Source organism: Loxodonta africana, chromosome 11 (genome assembly GCF_030014295.1).
Source record: "Loxodonta africana isolate mLoxAfr1 chromosome 11, mLoxAfr1.hap2, whole genome shotgun sequence".
Classification (NCBI taxonomy): domain Eukaryota; kingdom Metazoa; phylum Chordata; class Mammalia; order Proboscidea; family Elephantidae; genus Loxodonta; species Loxodonta africana.
The window spans coordinates 48,829,044-48,852,790 of record NC_087352.1 but is presented as its reverse complement, the minus strand read 5'-3'; the positions used below and the strand labels follow the sequence as shown (position 1 = coordinate 48,852,790).

The 23,747-nt window shown below is 44.6% G+C and overlaps 1 protein-coding gene across 5 annotated transcripts in view; it reads right to left on the bottom strand.

The window, feature by feature from the left end:
- Positions 1-23,747, bottom strand: part of ALPK2 (alpha kinase 2) — a 138,659-nt gene that overhangs the window by 24,327 nt on the left and 90,585 nt on the right. For 4 of the 5 annotated variants that reach the window (XM_064294462.1, XM_003406707.3, XM_064294463.1 and 1 more), the window contains 4 exons: positions 11,290-14,638; positions 4,558-4,705; positions 887-1,014; positions 750-785 (listed from right to left, as the gene is read on the bottom strand). In XM_064294462.1, the coding sequence (XP_064150532.1) occupies positions 750-785; positions 887-1,014; positions 4,558-4,705; positions 11,290-14,638 (3,661 nt within the window). Of the gene's footprint in view, positions 1-749; positions 786-886; positions 1,015-3,507; positions 4,706-11,289; positions 14,639-23,747 lie in introns of those variants that run through there. The other variant, XR_010323444.1, reaches the window with a different exon arrangement.

Below are 23,747 nucleotides of genomic sequence, written 5' to 3'. Positions count from 1 at the left end.
CTCTTTGGGCATCTGATCAGTTAGTCAAACTAAAAAGTCAGCTGAAGAAAGAAAACACGCTGTGGAAAGGCTAATGGCTAAAAACACCCAAGGAGAAGGGCCAAACGACAACCACTATAATATATCCTCAATGCTCACTCTTAAAGGAAGAAGTCTTCCCCCAAACTCCCCTCCACCTGTTCACAACACCTACACTGCTGCAGTCTAATCTCTTCCACAAAGAATACACCTCTGCATATTCAGAGTATAATGAAATTATAATATGAAGTGTGGACCTGACAAGCAGACTGAAATGGCTCGTGAATGGTCATTCCTTTTTCTAGTTACTGCTGAGTTCTCTCCTACTTAGAAGCCCTGGTGGCACAGTGGTTAAGAGCTTGGCTGCTAACCAAAAGGTCAGCAGTTCGAATCCACCAGCTACTCCTTGGAAACCCTATGGGGGCAGTTCTGCCCTGTGCTATAGGGTCACTAAGAATCGGAATGGACTCAACAGCAATGAGTTTTGGTCTCCTACGACTCATAGCAACTCTATAGGACACAGTGGAGCTAACCCATAGGGTTTCCAAGGAGAGCCCGTTGGATTCAAACTGCCGACTTTTTGGTTAGCAGCTGTAGCTCTTAACCACTGTGCCACCAGGGTTTCCCTTAGTTATTAGAGTCCATAGGAACACTGCCTCTGTCCTCTACTCCAGGTGCTAGTTCATGCCTTAGGGTGAGCCCGTTTTCTGTGACAGGCCAGTGCGGCTTACCTTTAATGTCCTGGTGACTTGACAGCTGTTTGAGAACTAGAAGAAGACAAAGAAGAGAGTGGCTTCAGGACAAATGTACACTCTGAACTGGGAGAGGCCAGCTGGCATTCATTTGAAACGGAAAAGCTAGGGTTTACCTTCAGCTGTGAGGTTAAATTCAGCAGTCACTTTTCCATAACTGTTCTTGATGCAGCAGTAATAGAAGCCCTGGTCCTTCTGACTGGCTTGAACAATGGCCAAGGAAACAGTGGAGTGGTCGCCTGCGCTGTAATGGGGACATTAGCACTGATAAGCTTTAGCATTTTAAAGCTGTGTTTTTCTAATATACTTAAAAGAAAAAAATGATGTTTCTCTGCCCTAATGCTTTCAGCCAATGAGCTGGCTAAAGAACAAGATGGTCATAATAATTATAATACATGCATTATTTTATTTTATATCACCATATGGTATATAATAGTGAGCCTTCTCCATGAAAGAATACTACCTCTCTAAACCACAAACAGTTCAGTTCAATATTGGTTGAGCATCTGCTATGTGTCCAGTACTGGGGGATTCAATGATTAACTTGCTTTAAGACACAAAGTCATTGGCCGTGAGGGTCCCCAATCTGGGAAGAGGTGGACAAAAGAAAACACCAACATAAACTGTGAAAGTGAAAAGAAGTGGTCTTGCAACTTTGTGAATCAACAGGGAGAAGCTTAGTTTCTCCTCCTGTTACCCTCCCAAGGGTGAACTGCTTTTGTTTTATGAAAGCAATGGCCAAACGCACAAAGGGTTGGACAGGAGTGGAGCTCAGCTCTGGAGACAAATGCAGAGGGAGGCTCTGCCAGGAGTATGGGCAGAGTAACACTGCCCAGAACCAAAATGGCTCCAGGGAGAAGGTACTCTGGAAGATCCCCTCATCCTTCACCAGCCCCAGGGAGCCCGGTGGTGTGGGTAGCCCTGCAACACACCATCCACTCTGGGTTGAGAAGTCCCTGAGTTGTCCTTCCCGTGGCCATCCAGTGAGAAGCTGCTTCAACAGCAGCCAGCTCATCACTCACTGGTTGTCCAGCAGGAATGATGTGACCTGTGCTCCAAGACTTTGCTCAGTTTTCCGCCAATCTACTCCACGTAGACAACTGCCCTTTCAAAAGCCCAGGCCACTGTAAACACCTCCCTGCCCAGAGTGGAGAGTGGGTTCCAAGAAGCCAATGATGGCCAAGGTAAGACTAGATAGAGGGTGCCAGCTTGAGATCCTCATGGAGCCAAGACCTACCACTTCACACAAACACTCAGAGCAAGCGACCTCTCTTCTTCTTGGCTTTCTCAGAGGATAGTAGCCTTGCCCCTGCCACTAGAAAGCATTCTGACATGTGATTTCCAAACTTTAGCCTGTTGAAGAAAAGTATCCCAAACTTGGGGACAAAGGCAAGATGAAGAACACATGTCCTTTGTATGTCACTGTTTAACAGGCTTCCCCCCAAATTATTTAGTTATAAAAGAACACTCTGGTGTTCAATTTTGCTATTTACTACCTAAATGGAACCCACTCATTGTGAAGTTACATGTGAACTTACAAGCTTCTGTCTGTCCAGTAAAAAAGGTAGCCCTAAGGTTTAATACCTATTAAACCTGTTAGCCAGTTTTGAACCTATTCGCAAATTTATTTAGGATTCCTTTGTCTGATTGACCGTAGAAATCCCCATTCCTCAAATGTTCCTGTGAACAGTGTTGCCATCTTACTGGTTCCCTCATTAATTGAGATGAAGATCTTTGCAGCATGCTCGTATTTATTTGTTTGAGAGATTTTAACTTTTTGAAAAGAATGCCTTGGCAAGACAGTGAGGGGTTTTGTGGAGGGACAGGTGAAAGGAAACATTGAACTGGAAGAAGGGTCGAGAGAAATTAGCTAAACCCCACCCGAAATAATACAAATGATTCAACATACAAAGGAGTTATGACTCCCAAATATTCTCAAGTGTTAGCAGAGAGGAGGCAAATGGACACATATAAGACAAACGGTGTCCCAAGGAGAAACGAAGCAAATATCACGAAGAATTTAAAGGCCTCGGCCACTCATTAGTAAATAGCATGCTTACTAATAACATATGTTCCCTAGAGGGAGGTTAAAAAAAACAAAAACCAAACCTGTTAACTGTCGAGTCCATTCTGACTCATAGTGACCCTATAGGACAGAGTAGAACTGCCCCATAGAGTTTCCAAGGAGCGACTGGTGGATTTGAACTCCGGACCTTTTGGTTAGCAGTGGTGGCACTTAAGCACTACGCCACCAGGGTTTCCAAAGGGAGGCCAGGCTTTATAAATGCACAACTGGAAAAGGAACCTGAAAGATTCAAGTGCCAGTTCTGAGCTTGGAGCAAGGCTGCATCGTGTTTAATTGTTCCTGGCTGACGGCTTCAGAAAGTACTTAAAATGAATAACTAGCATTTTCTTTTTAATAAAGCTCTAGGGAACCTCTCTGGACAGTTCTACTCTGTCCTATAGAGTCGCTAGGAGTCAGAATTGACTTGATGGCAGTGGGTTTGGGTTTTTTTTTTTTTGTAATTCTTCCTAAGCCATATGGAAGACAAGGAGGGTAATGACAACATTTTTAACATTTTACTATATCACTCAAAATCTAGTTAGATTTTCTGGACTGACATTATACCAATGAAATAATAGTTCAAGTCATTCATAATTGCATTTGGGAAATAATTTTTGGACATCTGTTCTAAATAGACATTTAATTAAACAGAAAATTTGCAAATTTTCTCACATTTTCAGCCTACTTTGTGACAAGAGTAAGGAGTTGGAACACCTCCCATGAGTCAGGAACTGAACTGGGACTTCCTTCAGCAGAAAGAGACTTCTAAGGGCTGCCTGAGTTATGCTGGCTTCCAGTGAACCAAGGTGATCTGTTTCTAGCAGGAGACATACTTCTGCAGGTGTGTCTGATGAAGCTTGATTTCATCAGTTCACTTGAACAAGCATTTATTGCCAGGCGGGAAGGTGCTTCAGGAAGCCATTAACCAGGTTGGTTCAACACAGGGTGTTCTTGGAGATGAGTCTCACTCTCTTCTCTCCCCTCTTCTCCTCACCTCTAATATCCTGTTGTTGTTGTGCACCATCAAATAGGTTCCGACTCACAGTGCCCCTATAGGACAGAGTAAAACTGCCCCATAGGGCTTCCTAGGCTGTGATACTACGGGAACAGATGGCCAGGTCTTTTCTCTCACAGAGCTGCTGGTGAGTTCAAACCGCCAACCTTTCAATTAGCAGCAGAGCGCTTAACCATTGCGCCACCAGGGTTCCTTTCTAATATCCTAGGGTCTCAGAAATAAACTGTTTTCCTATCTTAGAGATGGCTGCTCACCACCCTCAATAGCTGTAACTTTTCTGTAATTTTATGGCTTGCTTTTTCCTTTGGATTCAACTTCTTAGCTTTGATCTTTGGTTAAGGGGAATTTATGAAACAGAAAACACACACACTAGAAAAATCCACAGATGTACAGAAGAAAGCTCTTTGACCTTGGGACCACAGAACTTCAGACTAGAAGGTCATTTGACGTGTTCCCCTTATTTTAAAAACATAACTAAAGGTTCTGTGATTTCCTAAGGCCACAAAGCTCATTGGTAGCAGAGCTAGGGCAAGGATCCACCACCATTTTTCCCTGTCTAGACAGCTTTCTTCCATTACTTATTGTCCTTGGATACTTCAAGTGAGGAATCTCCACTTCAATTTTCCTTTTCACTTCTTATGATTGAGAACTATGTTGTGACATAAACAAGTAACAACTGTGAAAAGTAACCGGTGGCAGTATCACACCTTCTCTGCACTTGGACTATTGGCTTTGAATCTTTTGACCACCAGACAGTAGAATCTTCGTGAATTTCTCCAAACTGGCAGCTTAATTTTACATTTCCAGAATGGTCGGGGAACATCTCGGCTTGGATCTTTTTCAGTAATACTGGACCTAGAAACAAGAGATTTCCAGATCAGTATTATTATTACAGCTGCAAAGAGTGTTACAGTGGGCAAAAGGCTTTCCTATTTTATCTCACCTTCCCCAGAACCCTTATTCTCCAACAATCCCAAGAGAACCAAAACCGACCAAACCCACTGCCATTGAGTCGATTCCGACTCATAGAGACCCTAGAGGACAGAGTAGAACTGCCCCATAGAGTTCCCAAGGAGCGCCTGGCAGATTTGAACTGCCAACCTCTTGGTTAACAGCTGTAGCACTTAACCACTACGTCACCAGGGTTTCTAATCCCAAGAGAAGGGGATCATAATTATTACCCCCAACTTATGGGTGAGGAAACTGTCTGATGGGAGATGTGGCTGATCTAAAAAGCAGGAAAATGAACAGGTCAATCTAATTGAAAACTCGCTTTTTCTTACTTAAAATTCTTTGGATGATGTCTGTAATGCACAAAGTGAAATAACATTTGCGAGATTTTTTATTATTATTAAGTAGAGAGTGTAGATGCCTAGTCCAGATGACCTGGGCCAAATAAAGATGATTCAGGTAAAACTCAGAGGGGAGGGCTAAGGAATAGAATCAAATCTGCATTATCAAGATAATTATGGCTAAGCCCCCCAAGATGTAAAAGCAACTCAACAATAGGTTATTCGCTGAAGAGTGTCTCTTTCCCCCTGATTACAGTTGTCTTTGCTGAAGATATTCTAGTGGACTGGAATGGTGTCTGATATCAATCTCACTAGCAAAAGAGAGAATGAAATAGAGCAAAAAGGAAACGATTCCGCAGGGGCTGGGCTGGGACCCTTGAACATCACCTCTTTTACCAGCAACGAGAGCTTGGTAAGACGGGCAAATGTGTAATTAGTGAGGGCAGCCACTGGGTGGCAGCATAGACATTAGAAAAGACAAGAATTGCCACCCAGAAGGTGTACCGTAAGCTTTCCCTCTGGGATAGAAGACCTAGCCAGGTGATCAGAATAATTTGGTAGGCCGTAACATCCCCGGGTGGTGCAAGCAGTTAAAGTGCTCAGCTGCTCACAAAACGGTTGGAGGTTTGAGTCCACCCAGAGAGCCTCAAGAAGGTCGTCTACTTCCAAAAAATGAGCCATTGAAAACACTACGGAGCACAGTTCTACTCTGATACACAGACCTGCCTTGAGTTGGAGTCGAGTCCATCGTAACTGGTTAGTTAGAGGTTACTGGAGACGGTGTCAGTCTATCAGAAACCAAAATCCGTAACTCCGCAGCTTTTGTAACACATCAAGAAACATCACATATAATCCACGGCCAAGCCAAAAGGCATCAGTATGGATGCTTTTTTGCTCTGTTGCCTCAAATTCCGCTATGATGAGATATCTGATGCATTAAATGTGCTTCCCATCCCTGCTGGGAGTCAACAGATACTTGGATAACAAAATGCATATTTAAAAGCTTATTCTCTGCTCAGGAAGTGATAAATGAGCTATTTGGGTAACAAATCCTTCAACCAGAGAGTAGCTGAGGCCCATACCTACATTTTAAATTTTAACAATATTATGGGAGCCAAGTGCATAACTGAGAGATAAAATATACTAGGAAACCCTGGTGGCATAGTGGTTATGTGCTACAACTGCTAACCAAAGGGTCAGCAGTTCGAATCCGCCAGGTGCTCCTTGGAAACTCTATGGGGGCAGTTCTACTCTGTCCTCTAGGGTCGCTATGAGTCTGAATCAACTTGACAGCACTGGGTTTTGGTTTTGGTTGAAGTGCGCAGTTGGACCTACTAGCTCCTGCCCGAGCTGAACTAGGTGTTCAGGTGCAGTCTCAAACCCTTGGTCCAGAGTCTTACCCAAGCCTGCCTCCTCATCTGGGCCACATTTCCTCAAAGGCCCTTCCAACACTACACTGTGGTCATCCTCCTGGGTGATTTGGGGGATACCTAAATGTCCTATGGAGCCCTGGTGGCCTAGTGAGTAAGCGTTCAGCTGCTAACCAAAAGGTCAACAGTTAGAATCTACCAGCCACTCCTTGGAAACCCTGTGGGGTGGTTCTACTCTATCCTATATGGTCGCTATGAGTTGGAATTGACTCGGTGGCAGTGGGTTTATTTTTTTTCCAAATGTTCCTAAGGCTGCCACCCCATCCATAACCCACTGTAAGAACTGAAAATAGATGAAGGAAAGGGCATAAAAAGGGCAGCAGAAGTGCATGATGGTCTTTGGGAGATATAAACCTGGTTCGTACAAGAGGCCCAAGCTGAAGGCCCCAAAGCTTTGCAAAGGATCCCTGTTTGTGTGAGACAGAGACAGAAAAGTAGTGGAATGAGCTAGAACCAGGCTTGGGAGTGCAGCTAGGCTTATCTTTTATGTGTATTCTGCCCAAGGGGTGAAGGAAAAGGATAGAGAAGTCCCCTGTGAAGAAAAAGCTTCAGTTTTGCTAAGCTTGGAGTGTCAAAGACAAAAAAAAAGTTGCTCAATGCTTGTTTTATTCTTCTCAGAATTACTCAAGACTCACACACACACCCCTACCCCACCAGGTCGCTAGTGGGAGGGTGTAAAATCTGTGTTCCTTTGGAGGTGGCAGGGTGGGGACCAGGCTGCAGGTACACACAGTCAAGGCGTCACCCAAAGGCTCTGAAGCTTATTACTGGCCAGAAGCAGTGATGAGGACTCAAGGTGCCCTGGATCTTACAAAAACCAAAAGCACCAGAAGGAACCAGAAACTTCTCAGCCTGGTTGTCTCCCTGCTGGCAACACTGTTTTTTTTTTTTAACAATGAAATTGCTGTGACTTACAATGGAAAAAAAAAACACACACACACACACACAAACTTTTGATTGCTTGCTGGTGGAGTAGATTCTGAAAGGAAACGGTCCATAGATAGAAACCTATGATGAATAGTGGGAAGGCCAGGAGTGAAAAGGAAGGGCAGGGCCTTTGAATGCCGCAGCCCAAACGTTAAATGCCGGAAGAGAATCATGTTTCCTGTTTCTTGTGATCGTCTGTGTTGATGTATAAAGATTAGTGCGCACAGCAGATCCTTATTAAATACTCACTGACTGCATTAATTACCACAACTAATTGGAGGCACCATATAAAAAGGGATGACCTTCATAAAGTAATGAAAACACTGGTCAAGCCATTATTTGCCAAGTCAGGTAGAAATCCCTGGAGCTGGCTTGTAGTTAGGACGGGGAGCTGTAATCTTTAAAAAGTGGGTGCCGACGTTCCAGGCACCTGTCTTCCTATCTTTCCTTGCAAAGAAAATCCCCACACAAGAAAGGGGAGGGGCGGCACCCAGGGGCTGCGAAAGGAAAAGACGATAGGGTAAGGACAGCCCACGTGGCAGCAAACCTAGCCTTGGATGCCCATTTAGGGGCCGACTGGGGAGAGTCACTCAGGTGGACGTCCTCTGCCTGCTTCCTCTCCGAGGGCTTCTGCCTTCCAGTTGAGGCTCTGGGTTCTTCAGAGAGGAGAGGCTGGGATATAGGAACCGCTCGTTCTTCTAATACTAGGTAAGTATCAACCCAGATACAATGATCTTGCGTCTGACCTAAATTCTTAATTTATTTCATGTGCATAATATTAGCCTAGAAATTTCCTTGTTTTTCATTGAATGATAATAATAAAACAGTAGGTAACAACTCTGAGGGTTTGCCCCTGGGCCAGGCATCATTCAAATTGCTTTGCATTTTTATACCTTGGAGGTAGCAGAACTGTACTCCCATTTTACAGGTGAGGAAAAGAGGCACCCAGAGGCTAAGTAAGGCTACCCAAGGCTACCCAGTAAGGCTATCCAAGGCTACCCAGTTACTGGGAGAGACTAGATTTGAACCCAAGTAATCTGGTTCTGGAAACCCTGGTGGAGTAGTGGTTAAGTGCTTCAGCTGCTAACCCTAAGAGTCGCCACTTCGAATCCGCCAGGCGCTCCTTGGAAACTCTGTGGGGCAGTTCTACTGTATCCTATAGGGTCGCTATGTGTTGGAACTGACTCGACGGCACTGGGTCTGGTTTTGGTTTTGGAATCTGGTTCTGAATGCATGTTGTGCTCAGCTACGGCTTCTTCCACACAGGCCAACACACCTGCCTATATCCCCAGCTCATCATCTTTGCCTATTAATGGACTCCGTGTCATGGGTTAACATTATCATTAACAGTCCTTTACTACCATATTGGGCTGGAAGAGTCTTTGACGCTCTTCCCCCTTTGCCTCTGGCAGGGCCCTCCCAGATGGGGCCCACCACCCTGACTTGTACCTGCTTCGTTAGCCCCACATCCTCCCAGAATGCCGTATTTTCTGTCTGTGCAGTCCTTAGGTGCTTGGGGAGGCTGTGCTGTAACAAAAATCAAACTCTCCAACAGCACCTAGCTGCCTGGATTGTCACTTTGCCCACAGGTAACCTGAATGATCGTGTGCAGAAATTCCAAGTAGATTGTTTCCCCCTGGGCTGAAACCACTGCTGAGGGTCTTTTAAAATATCGCTTCATTCTCTTTAAATATGTTTAAAAGCATATGAACTAACAACGCCATTGGATACCTCCAAACTCTTCAGAAGGCAGGTTTGTTTTTAACCCTGGGTGCAACAAGGGTGAAGGGCCCATTTGGTGTGGGTTGGGAATAACAACCACCCACCTCTAAGGCTGAGGACCCTGGCTAAGGGAGAACCTTTTCCCGTTGAACTAAAGAGGACCGCGGCATTCAGCCCACTCCAGCGCACACAGACTACGTCACCTCACTGTAATATTTTCTCTTCCAACTTCTACCAAGTTTCACGGGAAGGCAAAGATGAGCTCTGATATAATAAGAGGCTAAAATTTTTCATGGATTTCTTCAGCATCGGGTTATGGAAAGGAATTGAAGGCTGAAATGATTCCATGGGCAAAGCAGAAACAATTATAAGGGTTTTGGAGGCTCTAGTGGTCTGAAAAACAAAAAAGTAAGGACTTTGAGGACTAAGGTGCACCTGACCCAAGCCATGGTATTTTCAATCATCTCACATGCATGCAAAAGCTGGACAATGAATAAGGAAGACTAAAGAACTGATGCCTTTAAATTATGGTGAAGAATATTGAATATATCATGGACTGCCGAAAGAATGAACAAATCTGTCCTGGGAGAAGTACAACCAGAATGCTCCTCAGAAGCAAGGATGGCGAGACTGCGTCTTGCATACTTTGGATATGTTATCAGGAGGGACCAGTTCCTAGAGAAGGGTATCATGCTTGGTAAAGTAGAGGGTCACCCAAAGAGAGGAAGACCCTCGATGAGATGGACTGGCACGGTGGCTGCAAAAATGGGCTCAAACATAGCAATGACTGTGAGGTTGGGACAGGACTGGGCAGTGTTTCGTTCTGTTGTACATGGGACTGCTAGGAGTTGGAACTGACTCGACAGCACACAACAAGAGGTCTGAAACCAGAAACAAGGAGATCCCAGAGGATGTTAGACTCAGAAAATGAAGAGGGTAAGTTGGAAAAAAATTTTTATATTCAAATTTGGAAGAAAAAAATCAAGGTTAAAATTGAGCCATTTTAAATAAAATTTAAAGATTAAAGAATCCCAATTGTACCTAAATGTTTGTTTCTTTAAATCTCTCTTAGTGTGGTCTATTTAATTATACGAATTAGCTACACTGATTAGTGCTTCTGTTTATCTTGTTTTAAAATTAAGAAACAAAAAAGGATAACCAAACAGAAAGGCATCTTAATTATGCTCCCTCAATTAAAATACCTACCACATACGGGGTCAATGAGTTGGGATTGACTACTGACTAAATGGCAATGGGTTTGGGTCTTCTTTTTGCTGTTTATCAAACCAAACCCAAACTGCTGAGTCAATTCCAACTCATGATGACGCTGTGTGTTATAGAGTAGAACTGCCCTGTAGGGTTATCTTGGCCATAATCTTTATGGAAGCAGATGCCAGGCCTTTCTTCCATTGCACTGCTGGATGGGTTCGAATTGCTAACCTTTATGTTAGTAGTCAAGCTCAAATCGTTTATGCCACCCAGGGACCTAAACATACCTACGGCCTCTAACAGTGGTTCTCAAAGTGTGATCCCCAGATCAGAAACATCAACCTCACCTAGAAACTTGTTAGAGATGCAATTTCTTGAGCCCTACCCTGAGACCCACTGAATCAGACCTCTGGGTTTTCAACCCATACCCATTGCTGTCTGGTCGATTTTGACTCACGCAAAAATAAATCAAACCCGTTGCCATTGAGTCGATTCTGACTCATAGCCACAGTACAGGACAAAGCAGAACTGCCCCAAAGGGTTTCTAAGAAGCAGCTGGGGGGTTCAAACTGCTGACCTTTTGGTTAGCAGCTAAGCTCTTAACCACTGTACTACCAGAACCTATATTGGTGGGACCCAGCAATCTGTAGTTTAACAAGCCCTCCAGGTGATTCTGATGTCCACTCAAGTTTGAGAACCTCTGACCTATGTGTTCAAGCCACTTGGCTGTAACCACAGTATCAATGCCCACCTGGTGGACGCCCCACAGAACTGCAAAGAAATCAGGAGGAAAGAGAAACTTGGCCATCCAGCCGTACCAAACCCAAACGAACCAGTATAGAAAGCAACAGAGCCTCACCTTTTCCTTCTCTTTTGCAAGGTAGCTTTTTTTGGTCTTTCTTTTCATCTGTGCATGATACTGATACTTCGGGTTTAGGAATCTTTTTATGAAAGCACGAGGTCTTTCTGACATTTTCTTTCTCTTCCAATTTCAGTCTCAGGGCTGCTACCCTGGACAGAATTTTCTTCTTTACTCCCTCAGCTATCTGTCCACTTCCAGAGGTTTCTTGCTTCTTCTTGGCCTCCTCGCATCCAGTTACCACTGGCCAGGTCCCTGGAAATTTGCCAGGTTTGGTCGCCATGTGGCTGGGCGTCTCCTCCTCCCTGGGTTTTTTCACGCTGCCCAGGGTGCAGCCCTTTTGACAGGGGTCCTGCAGGAACTGAGGAGTGTCCTCTGAAAGTAAGGCCCAAGTCATGGCTGGCGAGCCAGGTGAGTTTGGGGGTTTGGTTTCCCCAATTTGAGGCTTCTCTATTTTAGGTTCCTTGGATCTGTTGCTTATTGAGAAGTTTGTGCAGCTCCCTTCAGGAGATGAAGTAAAAGGTAACGGAGTAAGACCACTAGGAGAAGATAAATGTTTAGCACACTCATCCTCAATATGTCTTCCCGTTTCCTTTGAATCAGAAGATACATTTTGATGGTTTCTGGGCTCAGCTACGCAATTTTCGGTGACGTCATGAATTTGGCCTGTGGAGTTAGCGTCAACTCCAACAGACACATGAGTCATTACAAGACAGTTAGAAAGAGGTAAAGTGGGGGAAGTTACTTCTGCTCTGCCGGGTTTGCTCTGTGCAGCCTCCCCAAAGCTTCTCTCGCTGCCTTCTTGTACTTGGTGAATGCTGCCTTCACTTGGAATTATTTCCCCACCTTTGTCAGGATATGGGACTTGCAAAGTGGCAGGTTGGACTTCCACTTTTGCTTTGTGGTATTTACTTTGTTCAGCCTCCACTCTCTCACTATCTTCTTGGTTTTGGTTTATGCTCCTTTTACCTGGAATGGTTTCCCCACTTGCCTCGGGATATGGAACTTGCCAAATGGCAGGTTGGGCTTCTACTTTCTGGCCCAAGTTTTCATCATTTAATTGATTCTCCTCTTTGATGAGCCCTGGTGTGGATTCAGGCAGCTTTGGTTGGTCAGCCCTGGCCCACTCCAGCACATCTGTTTCATCAGTGGGATCTACAGAGGACTCTAGGATTTGAGGGCAGGTCAGCAACTGTTTAAAGAAGGCAGGGTGATCCACCCTGAGTTGGTTTACCTTCTGGTTTTGACTCATATTGTTAATAGTTTCCTTCCCTCCAGGTTTGGAAGCCTCTGAGAGTATATTCATGGTACATGACTCTTTTTCATCTACAGGGTCCACAGATGACTCCAGGAGTCTGAGTTGGCTCAAATACTGGGAAGAAAGGCTCCTTCCATCATCACTGCTGGCTGATTCTTGACATCCATGGATTTCTCTGTTATTAGCAGAGGCTGAGTCAGCTTCACACCGAGGACTGCTAGCTGGTGCTACTATTTCAGGGGAGTCCAATTCACACACCAAAGCATCTGCCTTTAGAACTTCAGACATAGCCCAGACCATGGGAATGGCTTCTGATTCCTTGCACTCAGATTCTGTCAGTTGTCTTTGTGGCCAGATTTCTGAAACAGAAGATTCTAGAGTTATAATCTTCAGCTTGTTGCCTGGTGCCCCAGATCCTGGTCCAATCTCTTTAGACTTCTCCAGATCTTTAGAGATAGGCAGAACTTTGCTCTGTTCCTGACTGTCTTCTTCCATAGTAGCTTCAGCCACCACAGAGATAATCATCCCCAGGCCTGAGTTCTGCGCTCTTTCCTCCCTGGAGTTTCCTGGTGAGTGGTCCAAGGGCGCCGAGCTTATTTCCTCTTGTGTAGCAGATGTGTTGGGCAAATTTTCTTGTAAATCATTTTCAGAAAGAGAATCCTGGTAGGGCAGGCTCTCTGGGTAGAGCCTCTGCTTTGTTTCACTACCTTTTTCTTGGAAATTCTCTACAAGGCTTTTGTGGGCTGCTCTGTCCACTGTCTGGCTCTTGTCTTGGTTACCAAGCTGAAGAGGGGAATCACTACAGAATCCCTTTCCCTCTGAGAGTTGGTGGACATGGGTTCCTGGTGCACTGGGTGCCATGCAAGGCAGCTCCTTTATAAGTTCAGCTGTGGAACTATTTAAAATATGACTGGAAGGTACACTGGAAGGAAATTGTAACACATTTTCATCTGGTGCCTGAGGAGAGCTCTCCTCAGTGACATCTGTGTGGTTGTCTTCAGCATTTGAAGCAGGAAGGTATTTGGCTGGGTGGACTTTGATGGCAATGGTAATAGCTGATGTATCTTCACTCTCCCTGGTAGCCTGAAGATTCTCAGTTTTAGCAGTTAATGTTGTTGGCTTCTCCTGAGGAAAAGTCACAACCGAACTATGACTGATTGTTGTGTCTATGGTGTCTTTGGCACAGGTACTGGGGCTCTCCCCACCTCCTTTGAATTGCAAAAAAGAGTTGTTCTTAGAAGAAAGAAGCCCTCCTGAGTGGCTGGGGCTTGGCCTCTCCTGGTCAGTCCTTCTCATGCAGGCCAATGTGGAGGTGGAATTCTCCACCTCTGCTACCTTGCCTCCTGTGGCCCCTTCACGGGCCTCTTGTGAAATGTTCCAGGTGAATGTGCTGATAAAAAGAGGTGGCACGGCTGAATTTCTATCCTTGCCATTTTCGAATGTGGATTGTGGGGGCTCAGAACTTTGTGTATTAAAAAGGACTTCCAGCATCTTGTCATCAGTAGAACAGAAGTCACATGCTTTGATTTGACCATCCACCAGCTCTAAGTTCATGGAGCAAATTTCTTCAGGCACATGTTTATCAACTGGTGTGCCAACGGAAGAATCCATGGTATCACGACATGGTCCTTGGCCACCTGCTTTAAAACTCTCCATGCCACACGTGGCTTCTCGGCTGCTTGGCCCAACATACACATTTTCCAGGGCAAGGATGGTGTTTATAGGCTCAGGGGAAGCGACAGAGGGAGCCTTGGGCTCACTGAGGTCAGTGTGGCCATGCCAGGGGACATGCATGGTGTCCTTACGCAGGGACGTGTATTCACTACTGGCTTCTGAGATGCTCAGCACATGTTCCAGGTCTCCCCAGGGGCCGCCAGGTGTGTTGTCTGCTCTGTCCTTGCCTTGTTCTTCATGCTGTGGTCTTCGAGTACAGCTTTCTACCTCTAGGTACTGGGCCAATGACGCATTTTCCTTGTGGATCCCTCTAAAGTTGGGGAGGGAGCTCGTTGTGGTCCCAGTGGGTGGGGACTCCTCCCCTGCAGGCATCTGGCTGTGAGAGACTTTCTCCTCAGCTCTCTCCTGAATTTGCACCTAGGAAGATGGAAAGTGATATTGAGAGAACTGTTCCTAGGAGAGCCCATAGTGGGCCATAACTGCAATCGCTGGAGGAGTGTTAACCCTCAGTGACAGTAATAATGGAAAAGAGGAACAGGAATGATCAGAATCCAAACTTTAATCCCCAAATGCATTTTAGGTCTTAAAGACTTCCTGGAGAACTGCAAATTTAGTCAACTGTGTGTTCCGGGGCCCTTGGTCAAATTCCCCCTTATAAGCAAAAAGCCTCCTGGCGATCATAGTTTATTTCATTATTTTTTTTTTTTCCTCTCTCTCAGAAAAAAAGGTAGAAATTACAAATGAAATGTTAGCTATTATGATCAAGTAAGCCATAAAAGTTGTGTGCACCTATTTAGAAAGATCACTGCCACATGATTATAACAAATGAAATATGCAGTGTTTGCAAAGTAGCAGTGTCTTACTTTGTCCCAAAAGTATGACACCTTGCTGTTTCAGGATGTTACTAAAGACCAGAGAAGCCTGGCCTTTGAACTCACCTCTAATGAAGCAACAGCGTTAGGATTGGCCATCGGCACTGCCTAGCAGTTGCGACAAACAGTAAGAAAAGAGAGGAGAGAGGGAAGGACAGAGAGGGAAAGAGGGGGAGAAGAGTGACAGAAAAGAAGGGCGGGAAGGAGGAAAAGAGTGAGGGAAGCTGGAAAAGAAATGCCACATTCTGAGAATGGAGCCCATCCTGGTATTATTTGAGTGCTGTGTGATGTTGGTTATTGTTCAAGGAAGCAGTAAACTCTTTAACTGGCTCTTATCTCTGGAAGCTTTTAGCTCATTGATTATTTTAAAACAAAATAAGATTACGTCCAGCCAAGGAGAAGGGACTTGTTGTAATTTTTGAAAGCAGCAGAACCTTTGCCCCCAGGACTCCTACTTTGGAGCATCCCCGTTCAGACGTGCAGGGAACAGGTGGCTGGGCTCAGAGTGAGGAGGAGATGGAGCCTGCCCTCCTAGTGTACAAGACAGAACTGAAACACTCATGTACACAGAGCAACCCTAGTCCTGTCACTGACTTCCACAAAGCACATGTGAGGATCATCTTACTACCTTGCGATCAATCCCTGTACACACAGCCAGTGGGAAACAAGACAAGAGCTTAACGACATCCCTTTCCACACTCCCCCAAGACTGCATGTGACCCCCTCATTTTCTTTTGAAAGCTACCTCTGATGTTCCCTTAACTCAGTTTTTACTGGCACAAAAGTGCTAACTGACCTAAGTATACACCCCCAAAGACTGGAAAGCAGGGACTCAAACACCAATGCCCATTGCAGCACTATTCACAACAGCCAAAAGGGGAAACAACCCAAGTGTCCATCAACAGATGAATTCATAAACAACATGCAGTCTGTACACACAATGGACTGTTATTGAGCCCTAAAGAGAGATGCAGTTCTGACACCCAACACAGCATGGACGAACCTTGAGAACATTCTGCTGGGTGGAATAAGTCAGACGCAAAAGGACAAATATTGTGTGAGCTCACATATATGACATATCTAGAACAGGCAAATGCACAGAGATGAGTATTGGTGGTTGCCAGGGGCTGGGGGAAGGGAGAAATGGGGAGTTGTTGCTTGAGGGCTGCTGAGTTTCCACTGGGGGCCATGGGAGACTTTTTGGAGATGAACAGTGATGATGGTTGCAGCACACAGTGAATGTCATTAATGTCATTGAATTGTACACTTAAAATGGTTAAAATGGCAAGCTTTCGTTGTATATATTTTACCACAACAAAGCTAGAGGGAAAAAAAAATCACAGGAACTAGCTGAAAGGTCTCTCACTGCCCAAAGTTTGAGCATGAAAAGAATTAATGATTAAAACATATCAACAAAAAAGAAAAAAGCTAACTGGACAAACGGAAAGAGTATAATTTCCTGTGATAAACTCCATGAGGCCTGGGACCATTCATCAATTCAACCGACATCTTTTGAATGCCTCCAAGGTACTAGAGTATTGCAGGTAATAGGAATACGAAATGGATGAAATGCTGGCTACATGGAGCTCTCATTCTATGTTGTATTCAATGCCTTTTAGAGCAATTAGCACACAGTAGGTGCTCTGTCTACCACCTGTCTTGTCAGTGTGTCATACTGTGGTGGCTCGCACGTTGCTGTGATGCTGGACGCTAACCCACTGATGTTTCAAAGACCAAGCAAGGTCATCCATGGTGAACAGGTTTCAGCAGAGCTTCCAAACTAAGACAGACTAAGAAGAAAGCCCTGGCAATTTACTTCCCAAAATTAGCCAGTGAAAGACTTATGGATCACAACACAACACTGTCCAAGAGAGAGCTGAAAGATGAGCCTTCTATGTTGGAAGGTACTACACGATAGCCACAACAATGGGCCCACACATACCAACCATCCTGAAGATGGCACAGGACCAGGCAACATTTCCTTCTGTTATGCATAAGGTCGACTTGAGGGCAACCAACAACAACAGGTGCTCTACAAATAGCTGTTGAAAGAATGAATAACTGAATGAACTATGTGCCAGCTGAGACAGCTGTTCCCAGCTTCACTCATTAAGCCTCTATACCTGAAATGGTTGGCCTTTCATCTGCTCCCCACTTTGGGCCAACCCCATTTTATGTATGGTGTGAGGTATAGGGACCGTTTCATTTTTGCAGATGGACATCCAGTTTTGCCAGCACCGTTTGTTAAAAAGACTGTCTCTTTCCCATTTGGTGGACTTTGGGCCTTTGTCGAAGATCAGGTGACTGTAGGTGGATAGATTTACACCTGGGTAAGGGGCAACCCCATTTTAAATCAGACGTTTAACCACAAGCAGGGGTGCTGCTGTTACACATCTAGTGTTTCTAAAAAGGAAAAAATTTATTTGCTCTCTTTCTATACGCCTTCTCTTTCTCATCACATTAAAATGGAAAGGGGGAAACGAGAAAGATAATTTCTGGGAAACAAACAAGTTTTTTTTTGTTTTTGTTATAACAGTGCTGAGGCGTTTGGTGTGTATGTACGGCTTCATCTCTATGCCTGAACATTTATAACACATGTACAAATTGTTCTCTTCACTTGCCATTGTGGGTCAGGTTTTTTATAAGGAACTAGAGCCCTGGTGGCACAACAGTTGAACACTTGGCTGCTAACTGAAAGGTTGGAGGTTCGAACCCATCCAGAAGCTCTGCGGGAGAAAGACCTAGTGATCTGCTTCCGTAAAGACTACAGACTAGCAACCCCGTTGAAGCAGTTCTACTCTGTCACGTGGGGTCTCTAGGAGTCGAAATCGACTTGATGGGACCTGACAACGACATGTGAAAAATATACCAAACTATTAAGCACAGAAAGCATGGGTAGCTTCTTGGTCCTGATTTGGGGTGTGTATAGAGGCTGCCCAATCAAAAACACTGCTCCCTCCCTCTCAGGCTTTCCTACACTGCCTGAATCTCCACTACCTGCGTCAGTCAGCCCTTTATTTTAAGGTTCTGCCATCAGCACATTCTCACAGTGCCAACAGACATTTATGGGATAGCCTGCATGTGTGGAATTCTCTGCCTGGCACTAGGCAATTTTTTCCAAAGGGCTCCAGTTAAAAAGTCACCATGTTACTGACTGGGAGAGTATGTTTATTCTTACCCGCCTGTCTTAGTTTCTTAGTGCTGCTGTAACAGAGATACCACAAGTAGGTGACTTTGCAGAACAGAAATTAATTTTCTCACAGTTCTGGAGACTGAAGGTCCAAGTCAGGGTTTTGGCTGTGTTGATACCTTCCTAGGTGTTCTTGATTCCTTGGCTTGTAGATGATTCTCACATGGCCTCTGACTTCCCCCGTGGGTTTACCTCTGTCTGTAATCTGTTCTTTTTATAACTCCGAAGTGACTAGATTTAGAGCCCACCCTACTTGGGTATGATCTAATTAACATAACAAAAACCCCTGTTTCAGAACTAGATTACATCCACAGGTACAGGGGTTAGGATTCCAACATTTTTTTTTTTTTTTGGTGGTGGGGGGTACAGTTTAATCCATAACACATTCCATTACTGATCACTACCACATCAACAGAGTAATAAATAGGCCGGACCTGAAAAGGAATAATTTGTGGAGAAGATGGACCACAGGACAAGTAAGTTTTGATTAGGGTGAGTTTGGCAACTGGGCTATATCATCATAGCTGTGGTATCATACCTTCACTTACAAAATAGTCATATTCTCATTAAGTTATATTCACTCCTTTCTGCTCTTGGTTTGTTTTTGTTTTTTATCCTACTTTAAAAAAACTCAGTGATGCCTCATATGAAAACAAATATGGTGAATCCTTGGCTGTGTAAATTCACCCACTCGGCAAACATTTATTGAAAATCTACTACATACCAGGTACTGTTTTAAGCATTTATGAAACCCCATCAGTGAACGTAACAGATTGCTGCCTTTTGGGAAGTTATGTTCAAGCAACAAACCATGACTGGTCCACTGCTGATGTGAAATTCCGTAAGTTTGACTTTAGCCAATGGAATTTTCTAAAAGGATTGTTTAACAACCCAGTACATACAATTCAAGGCCTAAAACATCCCTTTCAAGGACAGGCTGCACACGAGCCTTATTTAGAGGTCAGCTCACACAGAGAAACCACAGACTCACATCTTTTACATGAGTCAGACCTTCTAAGAGTAGATTTCTTGTGAAAAAACTCCAACAAATGATTCTTACACTGCTTCTCTACTGTCACAACAGGTGAGTGGTGAGACTCAGGAGTTTTGTTGCGTAGGGAAATTGCTCTTTTTCTGGTAGAAAGGAGGAGGGCATGGGGCTCTAGGCAGAAGGTCACCTTGGTGTGTGGACTTGGAGAACTAAAGACCTAAGTTCATAGCTTAATCTGATATTGCATACCTGACCCCAGGTAACCTCTTTGGCCTCTCTGAACCTCTGTCTCCTCCTCCAGGGCTAACCACATGCAAGTCAGGATCATCATGTCAAGTGCCTGGCAGACTGCCCAGCACCCAGGAGACACTCTATGACATATTAGTCCCCTGGTTCACTGTAAAGACACTAGTAGCTCAGGCAAAGAGAAAAGTGAGCAGTCCTGAAGAGCTATGGGCTTTCTCATTTGATCCATAAAATAAATCTGAAATAGTGATGTTTTTGCCTCATCTTTACTGATGAGGTAGAATGGTCTGGGTCCAGTCAGGAGATAGCAACCCCACGGTAAGTTAAACCAGGGAGGTTTAACATAAAGGATTATTAACTGTGATAGAAGATTCACTATGAGATCTGTGAAACAAAATTACAAGTTTTCTTCGTGAAGACACAGTTCTCTTGCCCATGACACTAAAGGTCATCTTAATAAATGTTAGAAACCCGTGTGCTGTATAATCATATATATACCCACTGCCCACTGCCATCAAGTCAGTTCCGACTCATAGCGACCCTATAGGACAGATTAGAACTGCCCGGTAGAGTTTCCAAGGAGCACCTGGTGGATTCGAACTGCCCACCTCTTGGTTAGCAGCCGTACCACTTAACCACTATGCCACCAGAGTTTCCATCGTGTGTATATATATATACACACACACACATATATATATATATAAAACCAAACCCATTGCTGTCAAGTCGATTCCAACTCATAGTGATCCTATAGGACAGAGTAGAACTGCTGCACAGGGTTTCCAGGGAGCACCTGGTGGATTTGAACTGTCAACCTTTTTGTTAGCAGCCATAGCTCTTAACCACTATGCCACCACGGTTTCCCCGTGTGTGTGTGTATATACAATTTCTAGTGCCTATAGCTGTATCTTGAACTACAATTTAGAAGCCTGTCTTGTTGCGGAGCCCTGCTGGCACAGTGGTTGAGAGCTATGGCTGCTAACCAAAAGGTCAGCAGTTCAAATCCATGAGCCGCTCTACTCTATGGGGCAGTTCTACTCTGTCCTATAGGGTTGCTATGAGTCAGAATCGACTTGACGGCAACAGGTTTGGGTTTTTGTTGCACATAATCGTACTCAGGTGGTCAGGCTCACTGAAACACTTGAAACTTATTCTTTTGGAAAACAGTCAATGATTAATAAACACGTCTTTTTTCTAAGACTCCAAAGGTCTTACAAGCATGGCTCACTGATCTTGTAATTCTTAGTAACTTATTTAAGCTTTGATAATGTTTGAGTATTGAATATTGAATATACCATGGACTGCCAAAAGAATGAACAAATCTCTTTTGGAAAAAGTACAGCCAGAATGCTCCTTAGAAGCAAGGATGGTGAGGCTTCATCTCATGTACTTTGTTATCAGGAGGGACCAGTACCTGGAGAAGGACATCTTGCATGGTAAAGTAGGGGGTCAGCAAAAAAAAGGAAGACCTTCAAGGAGATGGATTGACACAGTGGCTACAACAATGGGCTCAAACATAGCAATAATTGTGAGGATGGTGCAGGACCAGATAGTGTTTTGTTCTGTTGTACACAGGGTCGCTATGAAACAGAACTGACTTGACAGCACCTAATAGCAACGCAACAGTGTTTGAGCAAATACTGTTCTCTTATAAGACCTTAGTATTCTGACATAATCATCAACCAATCAAAAAATTTTTGTTCAAAGTTCCCGATGAAAATAAAATCTTAATCAATCGGAGTACTGATTTACTCAGTAATGATGAGCTACCCAACTTTAAAGTTGTCTGTGAAAAATGCATAGCAATCTGTTAGTGGTGTTCTGAGTTGCTTATTTTTGACAGATCTAAGGAGACTCTCATAAGCCGTGGCTGAGAATGAGTGCCAAGGAAGGGACAAACAGGGAAGAGGTTCAGAGCTCATTGGAGAAGGTGGATGGCTAGGCCACCAGGTAGCCTGGTTTAGCCAGGCCAGGGCTGGTCTGGAGTTGCTAGCAAGCAATAGGCCACCTTCCAGAGTGCAGGCGATCAGCAGCCAGTGGCATGGATGTGCAGGCCCTGGCAGAAGCAGAGAACTTCCGAGCATGTGGGTGACATAGGGTGGGAGTGCAGGGCTTGCAGAAGGAATGACTGCCCTGTGTGCACCAAGCTGTGGACAGGCCATAGGAGGGCTTCCTAAGGGAGTCTGGGCCTCAGTATAGGCAGGAGGCCTTCAGAGCAAGTGGGTCATGCAGGGGTCTGGTTTTCAAAGACAGAAGACTTTAGAAAGGTTACCACTTGGCCAAGGCTGGAGCCCCCAAGTGGTGCAAACAGTTACATGCTTAGCTGCTAATCAAAAGGTCAGAGGTTCAAGCCCATCCAGAGGCACCTTGGAAGAAAAGCCTGACAACCTACTTCTGAAAAATCAACCATTGAAAACCCTGTGGAGAACAGTTCTACTTTGATACATGTGGGGTCACCATGAGTCAGAATCAACCTGATGGCAACTGGAACTGGTAGACAAAGGCTGTAAGGTCACAGAGGGTCTGCGCTCAGGTCTCTGTAGCTGGGCAGGCTCTACACACCTGTAACACCAGCCCCCAATGACACTGGAAATTGCAGGAATCCTCTTCCTCCTACAATGTCCTCCAGCACCCTCTACTGAGAAAGTTTAGCATCCTGCTTACTTTAAAGGAGAAATGCTAAAAGGAATCCCACTATCACACAGCAGCCATTGAAGGGTGCATTCAGAGCTGAGAGGTGAAAAATTGAGAACTGATGCATGAGACAAATGATGTTGTCTCATGGAGAGCTCGCTGGGGTCTCCCACGGTAGCGGCAGAACGAGGATTTAAAGCTGTCTGTCTGGCTAAAAAGCCCTTTCCAATCCAGCTTTTCTAGTAAGAGAAGTTATTACAAACCCCACCAAAGGCTGGAAACTCCCGTTAATTTAAACCCAGGACTTCTGCACTCCTGAGACCCTTTGGGTATGACACTATACCAGTTGCCGTTGATCCCTCATGTGCATGGAGTAGAACCACGCTCCACAGGGCTTTCATGGCTGTGACCTTTCAGAAGAGATTGCCAGGACTTCCTTCCAAGGTGCTTCTGGGTGGGTTTGATCCGCCAACCTTCAGTTAGCCGTTGAGTATTTAACTGGTTATGCCACCCAGGAACTCCAATAACACTACAGTGGTCCTTATTACACCGTAACATGACCATTTGCTTATTTGTCTGCTTCCCTCCAAAGTCAAAGGATGGCTCCGTGTTACTCATTTCTGAATTTCCAGATCCTAGCCCGGAGTAAGGGCTCAATTAATTTTCCTGAATGAATAATAAACACGTGAATGAATACAAAGAAGAGAAAGGGTAAATCAAACGTAGTAACACTTCCCAATCCCTTTTAGAAAGCAGCATTAGGCTTGAAATTTTATACTCCGTTTGCTCAGTGTTTTCCCACCCCACCCCCTTTCCAGCATGCCTCTGATCCAGCAAACACATTGCTTTCATTTGTTGGCCTCTCCAAACTTCTCCCTCCTAAGTGTGTCTGCCATGAATCTGGTGGAAAGATTTGTTGTCTCTTTGGCCACTCCATGGTGTTCAGGGTTATACCCCTCATCATTAATGGGAGTCTCCTGGATGCCAGCAAAGTGTGTGAGATGAATTTGTGTCACTAACAATAGAAGGTGGTATGAGATCCCTCTTCTCAAATGGCTTATAATCCAGTTGAAGAGACAAAGTGTACGTGGGAAAGATAAATGACAATTCTTGACAAGTTATGCTGATGGCCCAAATGGATGGAACCTAGCAGTGCTGCTGCAGGACAGAGAAAGGAAGGTCACCACCGAAGTTTCCTGAAGTGCAAGAGCCAGAAGCTGCATTCTTACTTCATCTGTGTCAATTCTTAGATCATTCTTAGCATTTCAGAGACTGTCTCATAGACCTCCTCTACTCATTAAAAAAAAAAAAAAAGTGAACAAATGTGGTTGACAATGTTAGTTGACTAACTCAACAGCATTCTCAATCCCCTCTTCTCTTGTAGCATCCAACTAAGGAGACTGGGAAATCAGATACTCTCCCAGCCTCCTGTGCAGCTAGATGGGGCCAAGGGGTCAGTCCTACCTAATGAGATATAAGAGGGATTCCACTAAGGAGCTTTTATTATGGCAGATACCTTCTATATCCTCTTTCTTCTTCTTTTAATGTAATGTGATCCTTGGTGCTACAACATCATTTCTAGTCATGAGGCTC